Here is a 26,314-nt window from a genome sequence, read left to right on the forward strand (position 1 = left end):
AGAGAACTACCACAAAGGAGAGGTTAACCGGAAGGGTTCACACTTACGTGCCTCTTAAAATCGCCCTGTTTTACAATTAGGTTCAGATTTAACACAATCACTCCCATGTCATCTTCTAAACTGTTCGGATCTTCCAGTTTTAAAACATGTTCAGTAGTCCTGCGAGCAAAAACACAACACGTGATATTAACATTAATTGGCAACATTGCAGGCCTGATAACACATCAGACGCTTATCGTAAAGAGTCTGCTATCTTTGCATAAAGATTAGACACAGGGCAGGGTGGGAGAATACGGAACCACACTTAACAAAAATAAATTTTCAAGGGGAGAGGGAAACTCTGACGTTGTCAAATTCAACATTGCTTGACGGATCTCCCTGCACTATCACCAAAATAAAGTGCAAAAACTCGCCGTAAGTTAAATTATGGGCCTCAATATTTTTAAAAACTGAAATAAGCACCGTTAAATATGAACATGGGCTTCTCTGCAATTCACTGATAATGATTCAAGGTAAAAACATGATACCTGTTAAGTTCAAGGTCCCTGAGAACGACAAAGGCAGAACCCATGAAGTCAGACGTGGTTAAGTCTCGATCGTACACCTAGAAGAAAGGGAGGGCATTAGCACCCAGGGCCATTCACAGCGGCTGGCTTTATCAAACGACTCACACATAGAACAGGCTGGGGACTGGCAAATACATCTTTCCATCCTTACAACAATGCACAGTGAAGAAAAATATAGTCCAACAAACCCATACGGACAAATACCTTGCCTATTTTACCAGCCATGTTAAAAAAAAAAAAAAAAAAAAAAAAAAAAAAAAAAAAAAAAAAAAAAAAAAAAAAAAAAAACCTTTTAAGGCAGTGGTCAAATGCAACAAAATATTACACACAATGGACCCTCCCTTTAGTTTAATTGGCCTTTCATTAAAACTTAGCATTTTCCATGGTGAGCAGCTCTGCCAATTAAATAGAAATTTGCTATTGTGCAACTATCCCATTCTGCCCTCGACTCGTACACTTTAAGCCCAGATGTTGGAGTAATTGATGCCTACACCTGGTAGCTCGGAGCTCTATTAAGTATAAAGTTCTTTCTAATGAGAACATGGTGTCCACTTGTCACCACTGCAGGGCCAGTAATAATTCTTCTGCACCGAGTAAGTGCAAACAGAGTCAAGAAGGACATTATTTACACGGCTGCTTCGTAGCATATGTATCTCCTTGATTTGAGGGAAACACGGTTTCATAAACAGTCTGAAAAAAATGTCTCCTACAGTATTATTATTTCAATCCAGCCTCAGGGGAAAAAGGGGGGGATTAACAGAGGCACGTTCACTTTTAAGGCGGCCTGGGAACTACCGAAGAATAAATATTTGGAAGAAAGGAGCCGACTTGAAAGCTGTTGGGATTATTACCTTCACACGAAGCTTTTGATCAAGGCTTTGTATTGGCAACACAACTATCTCGTCCCAAATTGGGTTCAAGTTCTTATATATGACTTTGCTTTTATACAGCGTCTTCCCGTTCAGCTTAAATTTTACATATGGATCACTTGTGCCTTTAAAGGAGAACAAGACAGAATTTTAAACACACACATAAAAATCTAACATCTCTACCAAGTCGAGACTCTTCCCACAGTCCCCGGCCTTGAAGCAAGCCACGATACACACGGAGATCAGTGTCGCTCTGACGAGGGGTGGGAGGCCTCCTGTAGGTGTCATTGGGAGGAAGAAAAGCTACAATCTAAGGGTAAATGACTCATTCTATTTTGTCATTTAGTGGTTGAATATGAATGGGCTCTTTGAGCTTTTTTTATGTGGTTTCAATTGTGGATATGTCACCCCTCAATAATCCACAAAAAAAAAATTCCAAAAATCAAGTCAGTGTCAGGAGTCCTGCGGAGAAGCTTGTCCCTCCTAGGATCAGCATAAAGTCCATGAACACGGAAAGCAACCATTTCCAAATATTTAGCAGATGGCCGATTCGACTGAATCTTCTACCTTAAAATATAATCATAACAAATAAACCAGTCTGTGCAATCGCTCCTTCAAAGGATGATGATATGGGGACTCTGCCTGGAACCAGGGGCATAGAGATTAAATCAACAGAGTGGCCATTCTTTCCTGCCTCCTCGCACCTGCACCAAAGCTGCACATATTGTCCCCAGCCAGGGCCAGCACATCAGCCAGGCCCTCAGCTGGCCTCCGAGCTGACACAGCTGACCTGAGCGGCCCCTCCTGGGGAGCTTTGAAATGGATGCCAAAGGGAATGAATAATATCCCTCAAGTTGCAACCTCCCCCAACACACACACACACACACACACACACACACACACACACACACACACAACTAATGGTAGGTCCTCCTCCGCATTTCGCAGATCAACTGAAAAGAAAAAAGACCTACGAACATGATGCCTGAATTGGCTTACTGTGCCTGTGTGGTGCATGGATGCATGTATCATCTAACGTGCCAAGGATGTACTTGCTCCTCTGTATCAGGTGAGGGAAGAAACAGCAGCAAGGGAACCATCAGCAGGGCGATAAGGGAAGGCCTGCTCAAGACACTACTAAGATAAAACGTGTGGCTTGCAGAGCTATGGCACTGGGGTTAATCTTGAAACCCAGCCCTATGACGATACATGCAAGGACCCACCGTCTAATTTAGGGCCCCAGATAGGTTCCAAGAATATTCACTGAAATGAATTTCTGATATGAAATTCAAGCCAATACCACCTACAAACATTAGATCAAAAATTAATTACTCGACTTCGATGCAAACATGTCATTAAGAACTATCATGCCTTACTTCAACAATTTGTGGCATAGGCCCATTCTTGTGTTTCCATGTGGTCCCAGTGGTAAAAACCACAGAAAACAAAAGCAATACATTCCCTGACTATTTTGAGCGGAAGGTGGCATCCCTCTGGAATAAGACAGTATATATTATTCAATGTTAATAGCCTTACTAAAGCAGGAATTTTCTGAGTTAGCATTCCAGTAATACAAGGGCACTAACGTTAAACAAAGAAGAGTTAAAATAAGCCAGAAATAGCAGATGTGCCCAGTTCTACCGTCTTAAGTTTGGCAGCGTAGGAATAGAAGCCCAGCCCTCATTCAAAACGCATACCCATGTTGAGCAGCTTTTGAGGGCTAGTAAAAAAAAAAAATGCATTCAGAGCCACTCTGTGGAATTCTCACTGGTGAGTGAGCATCTGCCCGCCCCCTCCCTTCAGCAGCTTGAGAGAACACCTCTAGCTGGCCATGCTTTAACAATCATCGTGATATATATATATATATATATATGTATATATATATATATATATATATATATATATATATATATATATATAAAGTGGGGGAAACTATAATAAAAAGAGGCCTTTAATTAAATGAAATTGCCACTCTGGGATCAGGGCCTTCATGCTTGTCAGCGTACTCTCAAAATAAACATCTCAAAACTCGGCCCCCGTGGTATCACTTTCTCACAGGCAAGGCATACTGGGTAATCCCCAAGCATCTTGACAGCTACATAATGTTCAAACTGTTTCACGGGTGAATGGCGGCAGTTGCATGAAAGAAAATATTAATGTCTGGAATTAACAGAGAAAAAGGACCAGGGTTTACAAAGCCAAATAAGGAAAGAGGGTGTCAAGTTAGTGCGGTGTTAATTGTTAGTGGAAATTTGCAAGGAGCCCCCTTGCAGTTCATGGTGACTTTCTCTCCTCTCTTGGAGCCTAAGTGCCTGACTGTCAGGGAAGTGGCATCTCAACTAGGCAGGTCCTGAAAAGGGGCCAGCGGCTCTGGAATGCGACTCCCGGATTATACAGATGAGGAGCTGACACCTGAATGGGTGGACTTTAACCTTCCTCACTGGGAGCCTTGAATACAAAGAGACTGTTGTGGTAGCTGGTACTCTCAGTGGAGAAGGGAGCAGGCTGTGTCCTCCCCAGAGTCTCAAGCTCAGACTCTCAGGACCGAGGGCCAGTCATCTTCTCCTACACTAGACGGACTGTAGCTTCCGTGGGCAGGACTTCTACATGCACAGAGCCGACCAAGCATGGGCACAGCATTTTTTAAAAAAAAAAAAAAATATGTAAAATGTGTCCTTACTGAATAAGTCCTGACACCTGTCCTGGTCATTATCCTCAATGGGACATAACTATTTACTTACAAGATATTGACATTGTGTGATTCATCTATAGATTAAGTAAAAGACAGGGGGAAGTACATGTAGGTAATATATGACTTTCATGATAATTTACATATAATACCATATATACACATACAAACACAGCAGTTTATACATTCTATATAAAGGACTTGCAGAATCATGGAGTATGGAATCAACAGAGGTACTAGAAATAATGTTATCCAGATCCTAAGGGGTGGCTAGATCTGCATGCAGTCTATCCGCGCAGCAGAGAGTCACCAAATGCACCTCCTAAGAACCATGTGAGTCACAGTTGTTTCTGCTCATGCCCACTATCCTACAGATGATCACGCTCCTTTGACATGTACCTATCAATCATGCTACCTGTCAGTCATGCTACCAGACCACAGATACTTGTGTTTCTTTTCCAGTTCTTGTTCTGAGCTAGACACCCTGGGTGTAGCCAAGACACAAGACCCTGCTCTTCTGTACCAGAGAGTACTTGCACCCCACAACACGGCATGGGGTCCCAGGTAATACTCAAAAGAAGTAAACACAGTGTGGAGTTATATTCACTAGGAGGTAGGAAAGGTAGCTCCTAATTCACATGTCAGTGAGGGTTCAAATCAAAAAGGCAGGAGTTAAAATCACCCTGGGACCAAACAGGAACAAAGACTAGGATAGGGCAGGGAGAGAGACCCCAAAATTAGCTACTGTTGTCATACCAGACAGGCATTTTAGTGAACCCAGAAATTAAGAAGAAAGAAACGAAGAAAGAGAGGGAGGGAGAGAGGGAGGAGGGAGGGAGGGAGGGAGGGAGGGAGGATGGGGAGGGAGGGAGGGAGGGAGAGAGGGGGGAGGGAGGAAGAGAGAGAGAGAGAGAGAGAGAAAGAAAGAAAGAAAGATTGATTTGAGACAGAGACCAAAGTGCTCTAAACATACACAATAAAGGATTAGCTATTATTCTGCAAGAAATGTGGGTGTTTTATTTCCTGTTCCCAGCCTTTTTAATTTTGTTTAAGAAAAAGAAGCATATGTCCCCAGTATTGATATGAAATGAAATTTGTACCCTCTGAGTGATCCCATTTGTCTGGTTTGATACCCAGAAGCAGTCCCTTGGATGTTTTACAGGAGAACATACATGTAAGAATCATTTTTAAATAGGACTTGCTTTTTTCTCAAGTAATAAATGCCATAGTGCTGGGGGCCACACCAGCAATATGCACTTGCTGGTGTCTTTCCAGTATACACAATCCTGGCTGTGCTTTATCTGTGCCGGCAAACGGTTAATATGTTCCCTGCCGTAGACAGTAGTTCAGCCAGCAGGTTTAGGCATCTATCCTTCAATCCCTTTCTACAGCAATTTTGTGCCACTGAAGTCTGACAGTGACTTGTTCTGGTTCTAACAGACCTTATAAAATTGTTTTCTAAGCTTATCAAACTTAGGCATGGGTGCGAAGGATGGCTCTGTGGGTAGGAGAGCTTGCCGCTCTTTCAGGGAAACCCCAGTTTAGTTCTCAGCATCCACTTTGGGCAGCTCACTGGGGACCCACCCCCCCACTTCTGGCATCTCAGGGCACCCACATATAAAGGCATATAAAAGCACACACACCTACATGTAAATAAATATAAAATCAATATCCTTCTAAATTATCAAACTTAGACTATACATTGTTTTTGTCTCTTTCTGCCTTCCCAGACATTGAATATTTTAAACCTTTATTTGAATTTGTTGGTAGGTACAGGGGTGGGGGGGAACCACCTCTGTCTCTCCCCTTGTCTGTAACACCTTTAGGGACTTTCCTGCTGCTCTGACTTCTACTTGTTTGTGTCAACCAGGGCCTTGTTCTTATTATGTGGTTCTGTTTCAGAGGGCTCAGCTGCTCTTCTGGCTACCACTGGAACAGATCTTCCTTATGGAAACTCTCACCAATCCCACATGTTGTCAGAATTTAACAAGTTATTACTGGCAATAAGTTATTTTCCTTTTTATTTAATCAAATTAGCCAAGGTCTGACTTCTGCCTTTCACATCCTGAAGAGGAGCATTTTTTTTAAAAAACCGATAAGATTTTAAATTAATTTGGCCTTGTTTCTTCCCATTGGTTTTTGTACATTATTATTTTTTTACACGATAGTTTTTGGTCCATCTGGAATTATTTTAGTATGAAGAGGAAGGAAATGCAGGTTCACTCAGGAAGAGAGTCAAGTGATCAGAGCCCAACTTTGCACATATAAATCTGGCAGCAGCTTGTAATTCAGATGACAAAGAACGAGAAGAAAGCAAGGACACCTGGGAGCTGGCCTGAAAGCTGCAGCAGGAAGTGGAGGGTGGAGGAGAAAGCTGAGCTCAGACCTGAAGAAGCTCAGGCAGGAGGCTAGAGAGCTGGCACAGTCATTAAAGTGCCTCTTGAACAAGTGAGAGGACTCAAGTTCAGATCCCTAGAGCCCAGGTCCATGGGGCAGGGTATGTGTGGCATCCTATATATAGTTCCAGACTCAATGAGCAGAGGCAAGGCATCCTCAGAGGATGCTAACCATCTGTATATTTCCTGCTTCTGATTGAAAGGCCCTCCCTAAGGATAAGGTGGAAGATAGAGTAAAATTCATTCCTGTCATCCAACCTGGAGCCTCCATAATATCTCTCTCTCTCTCTCTCTCTCTCTCTCTCTCTCTCTCTCTCTCTCTCTCTCTCTCTCTCTCTCTCTCTCCATACACACATGCCATTTAAAATGGAAAATAAAAAATGAAGTACCCAGACATCCTTGTCATCTAGAGATGCTCTGGAGACTGGGAGGAATATGTCGCCAGAGCCATTGGAAATGGCTCCTCGGTGTTCTCACTCCTCTGGAAATTTCAAAACGTACAGTGAAATATTAAGTTCCATTAATAGGGCCAGTGAGGCGGTTTAGTGGATAAAAGCACTTGCTGCTCAAGCCTTAAAAAATTGATCTCTCGAACTCATAGTAGAAGGAGTGGAGTGACTCTCTTACATGAGCAGCTGTCCTCCGACCTGCACATATGTGCCTCAGCATGCATGGAGACACATGCACACGTGCACGTGTGCGCACGCACACACACAAATAGTAATAATAATAATATTAAAAATACAAAATAAAAATATCACTAATAGATGCAAGATACAAAATACCAACAATGTAAGTACAACTTAAAACTTTCAGAGAGCATACTCTGAAAATAATCTGAATGTGGAAAACAATGACTGGGACATAGGCAGACGTACTAATAAATTCATCCACATCTGATGCTGGGGAACCTCCTTCAGCCAATGGCCTTTAAGAGGTTGGACCAGGTTGGGGCGTGACTTAGGGTACCAAAAAGTCACAGTCAGATCCAGCCCTCTCTCTTCTCCTCACGAACCACACCTGGATGTCGGACCCAATTCCTATTTCCTCGCTGTGATCCGTGAGCTCCCTTTTAATATAGAAAAACCTTAGAATACTCTATTTGGAGTTAGCTTGGATTACCTGACTCACACCCCCCCCCCCAATTTGACCTGTTCTGCATCAATCTGAGCTCCTGGAAGGAAAGGCACAAGCCTAGGGGTGCCCAGCACACACAGGGATGCTGACGTTAGTGCAGGAACATCCTGTGAGTAACTGTGCAATCTTGAATAATTCACTCAATTTCCTTACACTATCCTATTCTCCTCTGTAATGTGAACAACTACCATTCTCAAAGGAGTCCCCTGAGAACAAATAAACCAATCTCCTTTAATGGTAGCCAGCATCAGAATTTATGAAGAAAGCCTCCTTGTAAGGGTTACTATTTTTAGCATCGTGATTCAGTTAAGTTAAAGGGGGGGGGGGCATATAACCATTTACACCGTCCTAATGTCCATTTACTTTATTTTAATGCACAAGGTAATTCACATAACCAGTCTCCCTATAAAGTTTCTTTAGTGCTATTCCTGACGGTGTGTGATTTCCTATCACCTTCCTTTTAGGGAGACGGGAAGAAAAAAACTGCGAGCTTAAATTCGTTTTTCAGGAATTCCACGCATACACTTGGGAAAACATCTCTGAATCCTTCCTAGGTGTTCCGGAAGGAAACACCTGTACACCAAATTGAAACTCTGAAATCCCCGGGAACATGGGTTTCTCCCTATCTAAAAATCCAGAGGTTGTTCATTGAGGACTTGAGGGCACTCTGAAAATCTAGCCCGGCAGTATGGGGCCCATGAGCCCTGTCTTTGAAGCTGCTTAAATAAAAGAACAAAACAATTTGCAAAAAAATTATAAAGGAGGGGCGGTATGATAGTTGTGACTTTTGCATAGGAGCCTGTGCCCCACAGAATCACAGGGAAGCCATCCAGCTATAACAATGTCTGCCCACTACATCCTCCAACAGTCTCATTCAGGAACCAGCAGGGGCACATGAGAAAGAGAGGGAGCAGTTTACTTGATCCTATGAAAACCAAGGAATCATTTCCTATGCCGCGTATAAGTTCCAAACATCCCAAGCCAAGGGTCCTCCTGGATCATTCAATGCAGGGAACACAACCGTCTGCTGGTAGGTCCCGGCCCAGGCTCCTTCTGTAGAGGGAAACTATCCACTTCTGAGATCCACTTTCCCATCTTCAACCTCCGAAGAGTTGTGTGTTTTCAATGGCTTACTGCCCTTGAAACATGTTTTGCTAATGTGCCCATCCTAACCGAATAGGAACAAAGTCTCTCCTCTAAGGGGACCATGCATACGCAAAACCTCCTGGAGCCCCTTGAGTGAGGACTGACCCTGGTTGAACCTTGAGATACAACGGTCTCAGGCAATTTATAAATATGCATGATTTTAAAAAAGCAACACCCACAAATATCCACTTTACGCAACAATTTTTCAGGAATCAGCTTATGGCAGAATTAATGACCTGAAAGTCTTAATTTTACCATAAACCTCCTTTAATTGTTTATGACGCTTATAAAGACCTGTATGAAAGATAAAATAGAATCTATCAGCGCTGCAGTAAAGTAGACACTGAGCGCTTCCTGGGGCATTTGGATTCTCCCAGACACATGACCTTCAGGTTTCCTCCATCCACATCCTACAGTACCGTTGTCTCTACCTTCTGAGACTCTGGTCCCTGTACCACCACCTGGAGTCCATTGATTTTCATCTTCTTTCCATCACTAATCTTCCCCCATCTGGCTCCACAGCCTATGCTACAGCATCCCTGTCTCCATCACTAATCTTCCCTCTCGGGCTCCACAGCCTATGCTATAGCATCCCTGTCTCTATCTCTAATCTTCCCTCTCGGGCTCCACAGCCTATGCTACAGCATCCCTGTCTCCATCACTAATCTTCCCTCTCGGGCTCCACAGCCTATGCTACAGCATCCCTGTCTCTATCTCTAATCTTCCCTCTCTGGATCCACAGCCTATGCTACAGCATCCCTGTCTCTATCTCTAATCTTCCCTCTCTGGCTCCACAGCCTATGCTACAGCATCCCTGTCTCCATCACTTTGCTAGCATAAAAGCTTTTTAAAGAGTGGTTCAGTGACTCAGAGCACTTGCTCTGGCAGAGGACCTGGGTTCACTTCAGAGTGCCTACATGGAGGCTCACAACCATCCATCACTCCATTTTCAAATGAATCTGAGACCCTCTTCTGGGTGCCACCAACTTCTGCTCCCATGGGTACCAGTCATGAACAGGGTGCACGCACACACACACACACACACACACACACACGTAGGCAATAACCCCATCACATAAAACAAAAATATATTTAAATTAAACAAAAATGTAAGTTTTTTAAATGCTACTTTGATTTTGCCTGCATAACCTATTGCTAATGAGTCAGACACATTCTACAGCTATTTTAAAAGTCTATATTATATATATAATATATACATATAAGTATCAATATATCATATATGCTACACACATATATGTACATATTACTATCATATGTATATACATAGAACTATCATAACTCTTTGTAGTTGAAAGACTTGTCAATATATACAGATTCAGTAATTTCAATAAATTGGTTATTTGGTGAATACAGGATTTATCTGGTCGGGCTTTGGTGGAACAGCCACATAGACAATTACCTGTATCCCTATTCTTTACAGACAACCGGAAGCACACAAGAGTGTGAACTTCAGTGACTCTTTAAGCATGGCCATCTTTGTAACACTAGAAACAAAGGTTTCAAGTAAAATGAGACGGCCTAAAGGCATAGCAACAGACATGCCCAACGAGCAGAACACACATGTACAACAGACACGTGGAGAACATCATGGGACCCATCCCATCCCATGCTGTGCCTAACAATGGATACCCTCACCCACATAGGCAAGTAGATAAAAACTATGTAGGGCGAAGTAGTCAAATACAGCAAACATGGGGGTCATTCCAGGCTCACTTTCCTTGGCCCCTCAGGACCACTGAGAAAGGAATAAGTGGAAACTGGCTCAACAAAGTGGCAAGCACCAAACATCCCAATCAGTGAAGAGCGTATGGAGCCCCAAAACAAGACCAAGCAATAACAGTCCCCAGCGAGAAGCTCTCAGAAATGGTAACACACAAAGATTTTTTAGGACTGGCATGTCTTGTGTGATCTATTCAGGAAGGGAAGGGGGTCCACAGAAACAGATTCCAAACTCAGCTGTGTTCATTTCTTTCAGCATCTTAAGCTGGGAAGAGAGGACGACTGACCCCCACCACTGGATGTGATTTGCATCTTTCCAAGCTCTCAGGTTGGCTTCTGACACAGAGGCCCGGGATTTTAAGCTGCGGCACATGCATAGTAAGGATCTCATGCCATCTGGTGTTCAGAGACGGTACTACAGTCAGAAACAAAGCTGGAAGCTTGCAAAATAAATTGGGTTGTGTGTGAGAAGAAGGAGTGTGATGTGCACTTGACTCTTGCACTACGGAACACATTGGCAGAAATCCAGCAGAAGCCCGGGAAGCAAGCAATGGTACACATACTGTACTTGTATGTGTGGATGTGGAAAAGTGGCAGTCTAACATTAGGGAGAGAAAGATCTGTCCTTGTTCAACTGGAAGTCATTTTGAAAAAAGAAAATGAAGTTTCTAGTCAGGTCCTAATATTGAAAAAAAAATGGAGACAGACAAAAAAAAACGCAAATGAGAAATGAAAAACCAGACTAATGAGAGCGAACGAGGGAGCATGGGCCTCCGTAGACAGGGAAACAGAGGAAGGCGCTACTCTGAATATATCTTCACTACAGATACTTCAGAGAGAAAAATGAAGGTCGCATTACAAATCCCAGCGTTATCTGTGAATACACACAGCACACTGTGGGAGCAGGGGCCATTCCTACACAGAAGAGGGCCTGCAAAGATAACAACAAATATGAACACACATGTTTAAATGTCCAGAATTATTGATGCAAGCATAGATTTAAGCAAACCAAATAATGTTGTATTTTTTTTTTACCCAATTAACGAAGTTATTCTATACTCAATGTAGAGAATAGAGAGGGAGCCACTTCATTGCTTCTGGTGAGAGTAAAGCCTTTCTCAGGAGCAAACTGCTAATCTTGTAATGAGAACGCTGAATAAGTCTGATGACGACGGTAGGACCGAAGAAAATCGAGGCAAATCAATAACTGACTTGCAAAGAAATGAAGACCAAAGCTTCACACATAGTTTAAGGCACCGGCGCATTTGTGGAAGCATGGTTTGTGATAATACAAATGGGTGGCGAGGCAGCAAGACGGCTCGGTGTGTAAAGATACTGCCACACTAGCCTGGTGGCCTAGTGACCGGAGGTCAATCCCCAGAACCAGCACTCAGAGAAAACTGACCAACACAAAGTTGTCATTTAACCTCCACACGCATGCTGTAACATACATGTGCCCACACACATCGTGGGAGCATGCGCACGCATGTGAGCACACACACACGCATGCACACATAAACACACACACAATAAATAATAATACTAATAAATAGCAATAAAATATATTTTTAATTAACCTAACTTGGATCATTGATTCAACAGAGCATGACTTACTCTAAGGTTTTATATTTCTTCTTAAATACTTTGTAATAGTGAAGAACACACATGGGAAACCAAATTAAGTGAAAGAGCATTTCATAAATTAGGGTTTGTTATATGGTATAAAGGAAACCCACTTTCAAACTTATATCAGCAAAGGGAGATTTGTCTTAAAATTCTAGTAAGGACCTGGTGGAGCCTTCATCTGCCCCCTCTCCCATGTCGGTCACTGCATCTGGAGGAGCATTTTCTGAATCAAATTTAAACTGGAGGGCACAATACCACCCCCAGGGAAGAAAGAGTTTTTCAAATGATGAGTTCTAGAAACACCTGCCTGTCAGTCATTGCAGACCCATCAAGGAGGTTGTTTCTCTATGGCTCTAACATGATCGTTTCTTCATTATAAAGAAAACAGACGATCATGAAACATTTTTTGTTGTTGTTGTTGTTTGTTTGTTTGTTTGTTTGTTTTTCTAGACAGGGTTTCTCTGTAGCTTTGGAGCCTGTCCTGCACTCACTCTGGAGACCAGGTTAGCCTTGAACTCACAGAGATCCTCCTGCCTCTGCCTCCCAAGTGCTGGGATTAAAGGTGTATGTCACCACCGCCCGGCAACAATCATGAAACCTAACCTGCTAAAAAACGTAGCAAGATTTAAATGAGAGGTGCTGACCATTGGAACACTCTAGTGGAGTCCGTCAGCTCTTTAAACACCTATTCGTGTGGCAGTCTTGGTGCCCTTGGCCTTTAGATCACTCCTCTCAAAAGTGACCTCTTGTCATCTGAAGAGGAAGCTGTCACTACTCTATAAGCAAATGTCAAATACACATCTATTCCAGATCTGAATAAAAAGAGAAGATTTGTGTTGGAACGGGGCATGGGTTTTCAAAAAGCTCACATCACAAAGAAATCCATTAGTCCTCAACACAGTGGGAGTGATGGTTCTGGCCCTCGTGGTGTTATGGTTTCATTTTTTCCCATTGCAATGCTGGAGAGCAGCCAGAAGAGGGCACCAGCAATACAGTATTCTTTTAGGCCACAGCTGTGGGCCTGGGTTAACCTACCATCAAGGGGGAAACGCGCTTTAATGGCTGTGTTACATTGCTTCAGCTGTAAGTCTCCAAGACTTAAAATTACTGGACCAAAACCACACCAATACCATAGAAAAAGGCAAGTCTTACGTGCTCAGAAACAATACAATGGGGTTCTTACAGCCCCAAAGTAGGAAGGAAACCGGATACAAAGTAGGACATTAATGATGTAAAGAGAAGAAAACAAGAACAAAGAGAGGAGAGGGGAGAGGACTGAGTCAGAGACAGACAGACAACTACTGAGAGGGAAACGGCCATGGCATTCCTAAAAGAGCGAGCTCAAGGCCATGCCCAGCAATGTCTGTGAATCTCAGATTCACACTACAGCAAGCAAAACTGCTTGCCGAAAGAAAGAAAGAAAGAAAGAAAGAAAGAAAGAAAGAAAGAAAGAAAGAAAGAAAGAAAGAAAGAAAGAAAGAAAGAAAGAGAGAGAGAGAGAGAGAGAGGGGGGGGGAGAAAGAAAGAAAGAAAGAAAGAAAGAAAGAAAGAAAGAAAGAAAGAAAGGAATCCCTTACTTAGACACAAAATGCTCATTTCTGGAAAGAGCCCTCCCAGGGCAATCTTTGATATGTGTCCAAACTTCTAGAACTATGTAATTAATGCTTTTGGCCTCACAAGACACTGTTCTCATATCCATAATTATTCATATGTATATAGTCATGTTTACAAGGGGTGGAAAGGAAGACTTGGGGATAGAGAGAGGGCAGGGGAGGGAGAGAGAGACAGAGACAGCAGGAGACACATACAGACAGAGAAAACTATCAAGAGAACATAAATCAGACAGTCCTGGGTGGCAACTGCAGACCCCTGCTCTTCACAGGACACCCGTGGTAAACCTGTTCGACATTCTGAGCCACAAGCTCCTAACTAAATCTTTCCAAAGAATACCTGACAACTTCGTGTATTAACAAACTTCAAAAAACATCCCAGAAAATTTCAGCATCTTCAAATACAGAAGCAAAGGATTCAACACCATCAGGGTATGTTTCCCAGCCCAGGGCCAACCAGGGCACGACTGTGCCTGGATCAAGATCAAGACATCTTCAAGCACAGTTTAGTGCTTTCTTGATGCTGTCTAACTGCAGGCTTCTCCTGAAACTGAGTCTTCACCCCAAGACCTAAAGAAAAACCAAACCATGACTTCTGGCTCCCTAATATCTCCAGATATTAATGCAATATTTTGTCTTTTTACCAAGATGTTTTCTAGATCTAATAAAAGTACGAATTTCCAATTACAACTACTTCATAAGCATATCTCGATTCAAACAGTGGTTTTGGTCACTGTGCTATTAAAATCACGTTTTTAGAGGAGGAATCCAAAAATCAGACCATAATATTCTAGTCAGAAGTCAGCAGCGTTAGTACCTGGGTTCAACCCAGCCCAGTGTCTAGTTTGTTTGTTCTGCTTATATTAATGCAGTTTTCACAGAACCTAGTCAGGTCCATTGGCCTGCGTACTCTTTAAGGATGTTTTCCTACCGTATTACCAAGTTGAAGAGCTGGCACTCATGGGCCATGAAACCTAAACTAACTACCACAGGGCCTTGTGTCTAAACTGTTTGCCAACCTAGATCTAGACAGAAGGTTTCATAAACAGGAATGATTTTGTAACAATTCAAGGAAAATGCTGAGATCTTTGGTAACAGAGAATGATTCATCAAAAATAACTCTTATGAGCAAAACCCACAAATAAAACAATGCTTTGAAATTAACCATCTTCCAGTTCTTCCCTTGAGCTGAAGGGGTAACTTAAACATCTGAATACTTTGGAAAACCCCCATCATAACTGGAAGTTAAAATCTGATCAGTTACATGCATTTGGACTTTCAAATTAAAAATTAAATTAATATCCCATTTAGGGAAAATAAAATACAAATACACCTCTTTTGTAGATAATGACTATACACCCTCCAATGATAAAAGGAGGGGGATGAGCCTGAGGAACACTGTGTTAAGTGAAACAAACCAGGCTCAGAAAAGCAATGCTATGTGTTCTCAATTGTATGTAGAGTCTCCGGAAAGTTGAGGGTAAAATGGTGGATATTATGGGACAAGAAGGACATAGGGAAGAGAGAGGGGGACAGAGGTTAGTCACAGGCATAATGTTACAGATGTGTGGGGCAAGAAGTTCTGAGGTTGTGTTGCCCAGTAGAACAACAATAACCAACAAACTGTATAATGTGTTTCAGATGATGAAGATAGTCAATGTTGTAACCTTGATGAGCTGAGAAGTGTTTAAAGTGATGTATAAGCAAACTGTCTACATACCATCATTCCATATGTTTGTACATACCTAAACATAATACCCCATAAGTGTGTGTCAATAAAAATTAAAACAGCAAAGTTTGAAAATAGTGTACCTGAGCCCCAGGGTTCCATTCTCTTTCTGACATGGCCATAGCTTCATCATCACCCAAGTAAACCGACCACCGTATAGGGATGTGCAGTGATTGTATTCGAATGACTCACCAAGAATGGGCTAGCTAGATAACTCACATATATAAGAGAGAATCAAAAGACTAGAAAGGGGAACAAAAGGATCCAGGGCCTATGATTGTCCCCAAAATTAAAGATTTGGAGGAAAGGGAATTCCAAAAATATTAAGGATGTATATATGTATATATGTTTGTGAGAATATATGCATTGCAAAATTAAAGACACATGCACACACAGATATATATGTGTGTATGTATGTATGTATGTATGTATGCATTACATACATACATACAGCAAATTTGTTTGAGGACCTGTAAAATTAACTACACTTTCTGCAGAATATTCTTAACACCTGAGGAAGTTGTCACAAAATGGACTTGACAATGCTTGTTTTTGATATACGTAGTCACTGGGACACTTAGCAGGTCGGGTCATCTGTGAGTGGTCACTTGTATTGATTCAGGATCACATCCCTCTTCTGTTATCTCAACTATGAAGAGCTAGGTGACCCTTCTCGCTAAATTGGCATGAAATGTATCTCTAGACATGGATGTTTTTATGGCAGATATAAACCACACATGATTCAAATGACAGGTAAGAAATTATGTTATTGAATACAAAATAATAGACTTACTAACAAATACAAGGCAATATCCTCTGTTTTGAAAACTACACATTAAAAGAGAGAATATTTATTAAAAAGAGAGAATATTTATTAAGAAGAAAGGATGTATTAGGTGATAGTGGTGCCCATCTTTAATCCCAGCACTTGGGAGGCAGAGGCAGGCGGATCTCTGTTGAGTTTGAGGCCAACCTGGTCTACAGACCAAGAGTTCTAGGGTAGTCAGAACTATTCAAGAAACAAGGAAGAAAGAAAGAAAGAAAGAAAGAAAGAAAGAAAGAAAGAAAGAAAGAAAGAAAGAGAAAGAAAGAAAGAACAAAGGCGGAGAGAGAGAGAGAGAGAGAGAGAGAGAGAGAGAGAGGGTTATTTCACGTAGTTCTGATAGACAGAAGCCATATAAATAGGAGAAGATTTATGGAAGAATTGACAGCACAAATACATGCATTATGGAGGAGTTATAGGAAGAATTCCGGGGCACAGGTGGGGTGAATAAGAGGAGAATGTGTGTGGCAGATTAGCAAGCCATGTTCCAGGCTCGGAGGCAGCAGATACAAGAAGTGGAAGCCAACTTATGTATGACTGAACACAGGGCCTGGTGCAGCATTCATATAGCAGAAGATAGATCAACACTCCCTTGTCCACTGATGCTACCCAAGGAAGGACCAGCAAAGCATGTGTGGTCATACAGGAAGACAGCATGGGCAGTATGCCAGAAAGAAAAGCCTTAACTGGCAGATGGCAGGAGTTACTCAAGAGCAGAACAGAAAAAAAAAAAAAAAAAAAAACAAAAAAAAACAGGTACTACCTGCTCACCCTGCTCAGCTGCATGTCTCAACCCTCTTAACTGAAAGCAGGCCATCGTGAACGAAGATGGCATCTATAAGTGGGGGCCCAAGGACACAGAAAATATGAACAAGCCTCTTGGGTGATTCACGCATACAAAGGACTTGGGGCAACACGTTGAGTTTAAAAAAAGAAAAGTGTATTTGCACGGAAAACCACGGTCTATCTTAAAGATGTCTTGCAAAGTAAGAATTGATGTTTATTGCGCAACAATATGGGTATCGTGGTCTCAGTTTAACTTCTCTCTATATAGACAGATCATGGCAACAGGGGGGAGCCTCTAGGGTCTCAAAGCAGCAGGGGAGCAGTTGAAAGGGCTATCTGCGTCAATTAATCTCCTTGCCTCATCTTAGAAAACCAATCACTCTTTTCAGTGAAGCGGTAAGACCCACAGACTATTTGCTAGACCGCTTGCTATATACCAAATACAAATTATCATGCCTATTTCAGCCTAAAATATGTTTATATGTTGTTATTGCTCTTTTTTTTTTAAGGATACCAGCATGTATCACTTTTAAATACCTCACAGTCAATGGATATGGAAGAGGCTGAAGCTGTGAGTCTGGTGTCGGGGACGAGCTCCTCTCTAAACAGTGTGAGATGGACAACACCTGATCAAGCCTTCGGAGCAGGACGCAGAGTGTGTCTTTATGGCTGCTGAGCAAGCGCACAACAGACCAACCTTACCGCAGCGATCCCGGACCACGAGGTTGCGGCCTTCCTTCAGGTGTATGGTGAGGAGGTAGGCAAAGGGGCTGGGGAGGTGACTCAGGCAATCGCCGGCTTCTCCAAGAGTCTGCACAGGTGAGAAAGGGATCTGAGTCAGTGGATGTGGGCCCAAGTGGAGACATTGCTTACGATACGGGAACGGCAAAAGAAACAGTGTTCAAGGATGAACCCCCCTGCTGTAGCAGGCTCTGATAACATGGTCGTTAACTGCATTATCAGTCAATTACTTTATATTTTCCCCCCAGTGGGATTGTCTTCACAAGATGAACTTCCCAATATGGATGATAAGTCGATGTCTGAAACTCCCCCCCCCCCGCCCCAACTTCTTGATTCATTGTGAGATCTCTTATAAAACTATTCACTCGGCCTGGAGAGATGACTCAGCAGTTAGACACTTCTGTGTAATGAAGAGGACTGGTGTTTCAGCCCCAGAACCCACAAAAGAAGCCAAATATTCTGTGCACATCTGCAACTCCAGCTCTGAGGGGGGCAGAGACCAGAGGTTCTTCCAGGTTGGCTGGCAGCTAGTCTAGCACAGAAAATACAAATGTCTGTCGGTATGTCGGTCCAGGGAGAGATTCTGCCTCAAAGGAACAAGTGGAAGGTGCTGAAAAGGGATGTCCTCATGTAGCCTCCACATGCACAAAGGCAAGTGCACCCACATGCACAGGTATGTGCACACACACACACACACACACACACACACACACGGGAGGGGGGATAAACTTTCAAAAATAAGAACAGAACACCAGAGCAGGAATAGTATGAAGAAAGGAGAATGGGGCTAGCTGCCACCAAGGCGTGTCCCCATAGCCACCTCAGCTGTGGAAGTCTCCCACTTCTCTATATCGTCACCAGTCCAACTCAGCAGACCTCGTGCACACGGGCTATAAGTTCAGCTCTCAATGTGAGTCTCCGTTTTCCAGACACAGGTTCTTCACTCGGGTCCCCAGGTCCACACTCGACAGTCTCCACTCTGGGCTCTCCAGGGTAGCGACACTTCACTTTCACCCCTCGGTCCCCTCCTTGGTGTCCTGCTCTACCCTTCTGCTGCTATCCAGTCCCCTAAGCGCTGCCACTTCACCCTCTGGGAATTCATCAACTATCACGGGCCCCAGCGACAAACTCGACTACTTTGGAGTACCTGTGAATTGTACGAATCCCCTGCAATGCTTGAGCCAGTTCAAGCTCCCAACTTTCTTCAAAAAAACAGGTGGAATGGTTTATTATTCATTCATTAGACACTCAACCAATTGATCTTGTGGCTGCAGCTGCCCTTGACTTTTCAAAGTTTCAGGAGGCTTCAAAGGGCTTTGTCCTCTTTCCTTCCAAACACAGCTGCATGGTTACTGTGTATTTTTAGACAGATCTATTCCAAGCTAACCAATCAATAAACCCGAATTAATCTCTTCCAGCTAGAACTTCCAAGACACATTTCTATTGGTGGGTACCATTTTATATGTTTTAAGGAGGAAGAAGCAGAGAAATATAAGCAATTGGTTAGAAGCATTTACAAGGCTGACATCAGTGTTAGGTGAACTGAACATCACTCACAGATTCTTCTTCAAAATGATGAGATGTCATAGATGCATTAAGATCGTCATCGCCATGGGGCTTCTGTAAAAGCAAAGAAAACTCTGCTTTAGGAAAGCGAATGAACATTGCCTTGTAACCATGTCCCGCCTCAGTCCTTGAGAAATCTGATATTTGCAGCCCTGGTTTCAGGTATGGGGGAGGCTCTGCTAGCTGTGTGGCAAGAAGAGTTGAACTCAGAGGTGTCGATTGAGCCATGGCCTCTGAGACCTAGGTTATCTATGAGAGCAAGCTTGGGTACGAGATTATAAGTACATCCACGCATACAGCAAACAACATGTTTTTCATTCACTTGAAGACAACCGTCAGGGCACATAGCCACGCCCCTTCCAAGGAGGAACTGCCTGGCCGGCAACCACCAAACTAAACTGAACTGCCCAGCCCCCAGAGAATTCAACATGCACAAACTAGGAACCCATTCAATATGTGATTTGGGAAATCTTTTTCCAACTAGATAGCTTGAGTCCCACAGGTGTCTAAAGACCAATCCAAAATAGGAACCAGGATTTCCCAACAAATGACTTTACAGGGTCTTATGTACGTCATTGCGTCAATACGCTACGATTCTCAGGAAGGGAGGGGTGACAGAATATACGTCTGTCAATAGGAAGTGTGATGTTCAGCAGCCTTCTTGGGCTAATTGTGTGCACACAGATATGGGAATATCTAGAAAAGCTCAGGGGTTTGCAGTGTTAGCAAGCAGTGTGAGAGCCAGTGTGATGCCCACAGGGAAACACAGACAGGAGCTGGCTGGGTTCCTGGGCAGCTTTCCTGGAAATCTGAGCATGCCGCCATTTGCCTGGCATATCCGCTCAGATAATTACTTGTATGAGCAAAGATACCATGCCTTGCTCTAATAACTGGGTGACTCCAAAGGTATAATCCAGTTTGAGGACAAGGAGACCTGCAGAGAAAGCTTAGAAAACAGCCCCCTGGTATGCAGGCCATGCTTGGAGGCACAGATGACGTGAGTCTTCCTATTCACTGGGGTATGCTAAGCAGCCTTCCTCACTAAGACATACACTCCCAGACCCTGAGACAGTCCCAGCATAAGAGGGACTTTCTTCATCCTCCACAAGGGAGGGTGAAGAGTTGCAGACAAGCAAAGGCTCCCTGGCTTCCCCCCTCTGCATTTGGTAACATCCAGGAGGCCATATCACAGAGAAATGGCGTGAATACCAATAAGCTTTCAGCCAGGAATAATAGCTGCCCTGGAGCTCTCGATTCTACTGTTCTCAGACTTTTCCCTGTCTCCCCCAACCCTGGGTCCAATGTCCTCAGAGCATAAAGACCTTGTGGCCAATTCATATGAACTCACCTAGGAAGGAGGAAGGGAAATATCCTATACTTAGAGTTTTCTAGTTTCTCTAGGGCGCATACACTCCATTTACTATACCCGCTGTGAATACTATCAGTGACCCAACACCCATTTGAGGCCCAGCCTAATGATAGACAAGAAGGCAACAACAGGTCCAGAGCCAAGAAAACCTCTCCTTCAGGTTCTTCCTCTCACCTTGATTGACTGCTTCCAAAATGACACCCAGGCAAGATAGGCAGGGCCATCAACAATTAGACTCTTACCCAACTTTCTTGATGTCAAAGAATTCATGGCATGTCTTTTATACTGCACATTACCAAGTCCCCAATTTCTGCCTGATTTATTATGCCAATACTGATGTTTTCATGCCCAGCACCAACAATAACCAGCAGGTTCTGATGCTCTGCAGCCTGGAAAGTCTCCACTATCATTTAATTTTATTAAATGAATCAATGTTCCAGTTGACCAATCCTGTTTGAAAGTAGTCTTACAAAGCTACTAGGGCTGGGAGCAGAGATCTAATTGACTATTCACTGAGTGTCATAATAGTCTGCTATCTTCCACTTTATCTACATATTTACTTTTGGGGTGTGTGTGTGTGTGTGTGTGTGTGTGTGTGTGTGTGTGTGTGTTACAAATAAGCATGTGCACCATGTGCACGCCTGGTGCCTTTGGAGGCCAGGAGAGGATGTTGCAGGCCCTGAAACTGGAGTTAGGGAACCCAGTGTGCTGAACCTGGGTCTTCTGTAAGAGCTCTAAGTGCTTTTCACCATTGAGCCATCTCTCCAGCTCCTTATCTTCCATTTTGAAGTGTGTGGATGGCTAAACCACATTATGCTAAAGCATGATACTCTGTGTACAATCTCCAATGTTAGCCTTATTCTATTTTGTAATAATGCTACTTAAATAATCAAATTAGTCTGTATATGTGCCATAATTTATATACTACTGAAAAAAAATGAATGCCAAGTCTTTATTTAAATACACTGTAAGTTTCCCACTTATAGCAACAGGGAAATTCCATGTGAGCAATGACATTAATTCAACATTATGGCTGGTTTTACTCACAGAAGTCACCGAACTTAAAGTTATGGTTCCCACAGCCACTGTAACTGTCATCCACTATATATCCACAGGAAGGAAGGAAAATGATTACCAGAAGAAGAGAAAGGCATTCCATATGCACAAGAGGACGAGTTACAGCAGCCGGGAGACATATAACTTAAACCAGTCTCACGCACTCTTACCCAGAACCCAGAGAATTAGCCACGGAGCAGAATCTATAACATTCCCATCTCTTCCGTAAGCCTAGTAACTAGATCTAGGAGTTATGACTCGGTGTCTTAGTAAAAGGAGCACAATTATATTTGGATCATAAGGAACGGCTGATAAGCCTCTGCCGCTAGATGTTGGTGTTTACGTTCTGAGTAAGAATAATCAGGCATGCCGGGTTTGCCGAAATGCATCAAGGTAAGATCACCACATAGCAGCGAGTGCTGTGACTTTAAAGAGGCGTAGATTTGAACCACTGCTCTATGGTCGGGATACACAACCATTCTGCCACTCAGGAGACTCCTCCATTCTATCCCACTAAGCTACCATATTCCTCCTCTTCCTCTGCCAAGGCAACTACTGATCTATTCCCATCATGCTATCTTGTCATTTATAGATTGTCTTGACATATGCAGTATGTCAGCGTATGGCATCTTTCACTATGCACACTGCCTTTGAAACCATCCAAGTTCCCACCATGCTCATCTCCCTTAATTGCCAAGCAGGATTCTGTCAGGTGAGGGTACTGATTGATGAATTGCTGAGCATCAGGTTTAGGATTTCAGACAAATGAGTTTAAGCACATACTCGAGAAAGGATGGATAATTTTGAACATTATAAAATCTAATAAATAATACCAAAATATATTAGGGCAATTATTTTCTACATGATGTATATGTGAGGGTGTTTAGCTCTCCTACAAGGCGACAGGTGTCTTTTCTTTGATTTGCCTCTAGAGACACATGGCTTTGCATTCTACTTTTGAGTACTAAGCCATATGGGAAGCTAACCCAAAATTTTTTGTCCCCTGTAGGTGTGAATCCCCAACTTAAAAGAATGAAAATTCATCGAAAGCCAGAAGGGAGCAGGGAGGTTTGAGATGGATACAAGGTGTGTGTGTGTGTGTGTGTGTGTGTGTGTGTGTGTGTCACACGTGCATGCAGGCCTGCCTGCCTGACTGTCTGTCTGTCACAGAGCCAAAGACATGGCTCTGTTGGTTAAAGTACTTGCTTAACAAGCGGAAAGACCTGAGTTTTATTGACAGATGCCATGTAATGAGGTGGGCATCCTGGTGCATACTTGTAATATTAGGGCTGAAGAATAGAAACAGATGTGTTTCTGAGGTTTGCTGGAAAGCAGCTTTGTCTATTGGGTTAGCACCATGCACTGAGAGACCTTGTCTAAGCAATCAAAGTGGTCATCTCCTGAAAAGAAAGACCGAAAGTTGACCTCTGACTTCTACACACATGCAATTACATGTACATAAATGTAAATACACTCTTGCACATGCACACACACACACACACACACACACAGCTGTCACCAAGGATTTTGAAAGCAAAACATTGGTATGAACAAATGAATTTTGCCTTTTCCATACATTTAATGTGATCTTGTATGAATGTGACCTTCCATGTAGTTCTTGCTGTGCTGTATACTCAAAAAACACAACAAAGTGTGTCATCCCTTGGTGTCTGATTTCAGTAGAACAAGGCATATACCCACAGGCAGACAAGCTAGCAATAAGAGGCAACACTGGCGGAGATCAATTATTTCATTTTAAAACTAACATGAAAGCATATGAGTGTATATATGAGTATTAAGTGGCATATGATTTAAATTCTGTAACCTGTCTGGCCGTGGTTGTGCACGTCTTTAACCCCAGTACTCAGGAGGCAGAGAGAGGCAGATCTCTGTGAGTTTAAAGCCAGCCTGGTCTACAGAGCAAGTTCCAGGACAGGCTCCAAAAGTTAGAAAGAAACCCTGTGTTGGCAAAAAAAAAAATCCTGTAACCTATTCTAGGCTTTCAACACTATGAATATTCAAGAATATGCAAGCATCTATGAGACATAGAGAGCAAAAACAAGCAACAGGAACGTGATGGCCAGACAGGCCAGAGAAGCTATTAACCATTTACAAATATCAGGTCCATATGCTAAAAAAAAAAAGACAAGAACAAACGGGAATGAAAATCTAAATATCTAAAATTGGGTTTTTGGTTTGGCCCTTTCATTTGAATTCTGGTTCTGCCTGTTCATTTCCGTGCTCTCCATGCAGTAACATCAGAAGCGAGTTGTGACAGACACCTTTTCACCCACAAAGTCAAACACAGTTAGCTCTGGGTAGCTACAAGAAAAAAAAACAAACAGGCTAGTTCCTGATATAAGTGCTTGGCCAGTTCCCAGGCACTTCTTGAACCAGAAGTAATATTTACATTGACCTTCCATCTTATTTGCAAGAGCGGTGTTAGCTGAACAATCCATCCCTTAATGTTTGCTTATCACACCATAACTCACAAACACACTCATTATCATCTTTTCCGGAGAAGTTCAAAGGTTGTCATCATATCAGCAATTTACAATGAAGAATCCAGAGCCAGGAGAAGCAAGAGAGTTAGGCCTTTGGGGAGATTTTAAGCACATCACTCTTCACTTGAGCACAACTGTGTCAAAAGCACCTTTACCAACCACCACACGAGATGTACTGGGAACAGAAACACCCGGTAATATACAAGGATCCGGTTCAAGACTACCTAGACTCAAATCCCTTAATAAACAAGGATCTGGGTGGGGAAAACCTAGACTCACACCCACTTCTGCTATTTCTTAGTGTCTTTGAATTATTATTTTTTTTTTGCTTAGATTTCCAGACAAGGAGACATTTTCCAAATGAGCAAGGCACAATACTTACCTTGTAGGTTTTAGGGGAAACACAATTCAAAGGCTACTTAATGAATGACTTCTTTAGAGAGGACACGGTACCAGGCAAGCGCTTTGTAAATTAAGGCATTCCAATGAGATAATGCTGATCTATACTTTAACAGAACTAATAACAAAGTGGGGTCACTCTGCTAGACAATTTATTATTGTTATTATAATTACCATCATTATTAATTATTATTATTATTATTATTATTATGGCAGATATGTTTGGGAGGTATAGAGCAAAGCCTTCATGAAAGATGGGAAACACTCTACGTTGCTTGTGCTATTAAAAGTTATACATGTCCCAACATTCGGGAGGCAGAGGCAGGTAGATCTCTGTGAGTTCAAGGCCAGCCTGGTCTACAAGAGCTAGTTCCAGGACAGGCTCCAAAGCTACAGAGAAACCCTGTCTTGAAAAACCAAATAAAAAGTTATACATGTGTATGGGGTTACAATATTATACTTCATAAATATGTGCAACGATAAGAATTAAGTTCTTTCTCTCTGTATGTGTTTGATGGGCGTGGGCATTCAGGTGTGCATGCATTGATAGACATGTGCCATGACAAGCATGAGAAGGGCAGAGGGCAGCCTTAGGTACAGGTCCTAACCTTCTACTTTATTTGAGACAGGGCGTGTATTGTTGTTGTGCCATTTATGCCAGGCTAGCTGCCCTGTGCATTTCTAGGATTTTTCTCATTTTTGTTTCCGTGTCCAATAGTAATGGTGGGATTACAGAGCTATGTGAGGCTTCTAAGTGCATGCTGGGGACTGAAACGCAAGTCTCCACGCAGTGACACAAGTGTGTTTGGTATCCAATGAGCCAGCTCCTCAGCCCAAACGTTCTCTTTTAAAACTGAAGGCAGCCAGCAACCCAAGGCCTTCTGTTGACATTCACCAGCTGGCACTGTGTATTACTGTATTATAAACAAGAAGGATGAAGCCTTGGGAGGAGCCTTTCCCTGCTATTCGCTGGCCATCAAGTTCTCTCAGAACAATTCTCGTAGGCAAACCATCACTTAGCCCCAACCCCATTGTCTAGAGCAGGTGTGAGAATCATGGCCAACATCCTGCTGACTGCTGACTCGCTTTGCACTGTGTGTGAGTGGCATGGCCTTGAGCCTCAGCTTCATTTCGCATCTGTGTGGCACGCTTATGGTACCAGGCCATCACCAAAGTCTAAGAGTCATCCTCCAGAGTAGGAAAACCGTGCAGTCATGCAACCTCTGTTACTTCTCTGATGTCTCCTCTATTGTGCCCTCTTCCTGTGCCCCTGAGCTACAAGACTTGCTTGTTCTTTGTGAAATGTTCACCCATTCCTTCGTAGCCTGCTGCTCTCTGGTCTTCAAAATTGCTGATCTCATGGCCTCCACGGCTTCCCCAGATACACAGACAGCTTGCTATCTTGCCTCCCCTTCACGTGAAAAATTGTCTTCCAGAATGTCGACTGTTTAATCCCAACACCCCAAATAATAACAGTAGCAGAACTACTAAACAAAAAAGGCTGATTACTCAGAAGAAGCCATCCCTAACCACTCTGTGTAGCATCTCTACACAGTGCTTTC

General features: G+C 42.8%; 1 protein-coding gene across 1 annotated transcript in view; it reads right to left on the minus strand.

The window, feature by feature from the left end:
• Positions 1 to 26,314, minus strand: part of Mctp2 (multiple C2 and transmembrane domain containing 2) — a 158,401-nt gene that overhangs the window by 123,200 nt on the left and 8,887 nt on the right. The window contains exons 2-6 of the mRNA XM_038313422.1: positions 19,416 to 19,478; positions 17,820 to 17,928; positions 1,418 to 1,560; positions 528 to 604; positions 48 to 159 (exon numbers count right to left, since the gene is read on the minus strand). Of these exons, the coding sequence (XP_038169350.1) occupies positions 48 to 159; positions 528 to 604; positions 1,418 to 1,560; positions 17,820 to 17,928; positions 19,416 to 19,478 (504 nt within the window). The remainder of the gene's footprint in view (positions 1 to 47; positions 160 to 527; positions 605 to 1,417; positions 1,561 to 17,819; positions 17,929 to 19,415; positions 19,479 to 26,314) is intronic.

The sequence above is a fragment of the Arvicola amphibius genome, chromosome 12 (assembly GCF_903992535.2).
Source record: "Arvicola amphibius chromosome 12, mArvAmp1.2, whole genome shotgun sequence".
In the NCBI taxonomy this organism is placed as follows: Eukaryota; Metazoa; Chordata; class Mammalia; order Rodentia; family Cricetidae; genus Arvicola; species Arvicola amphibius.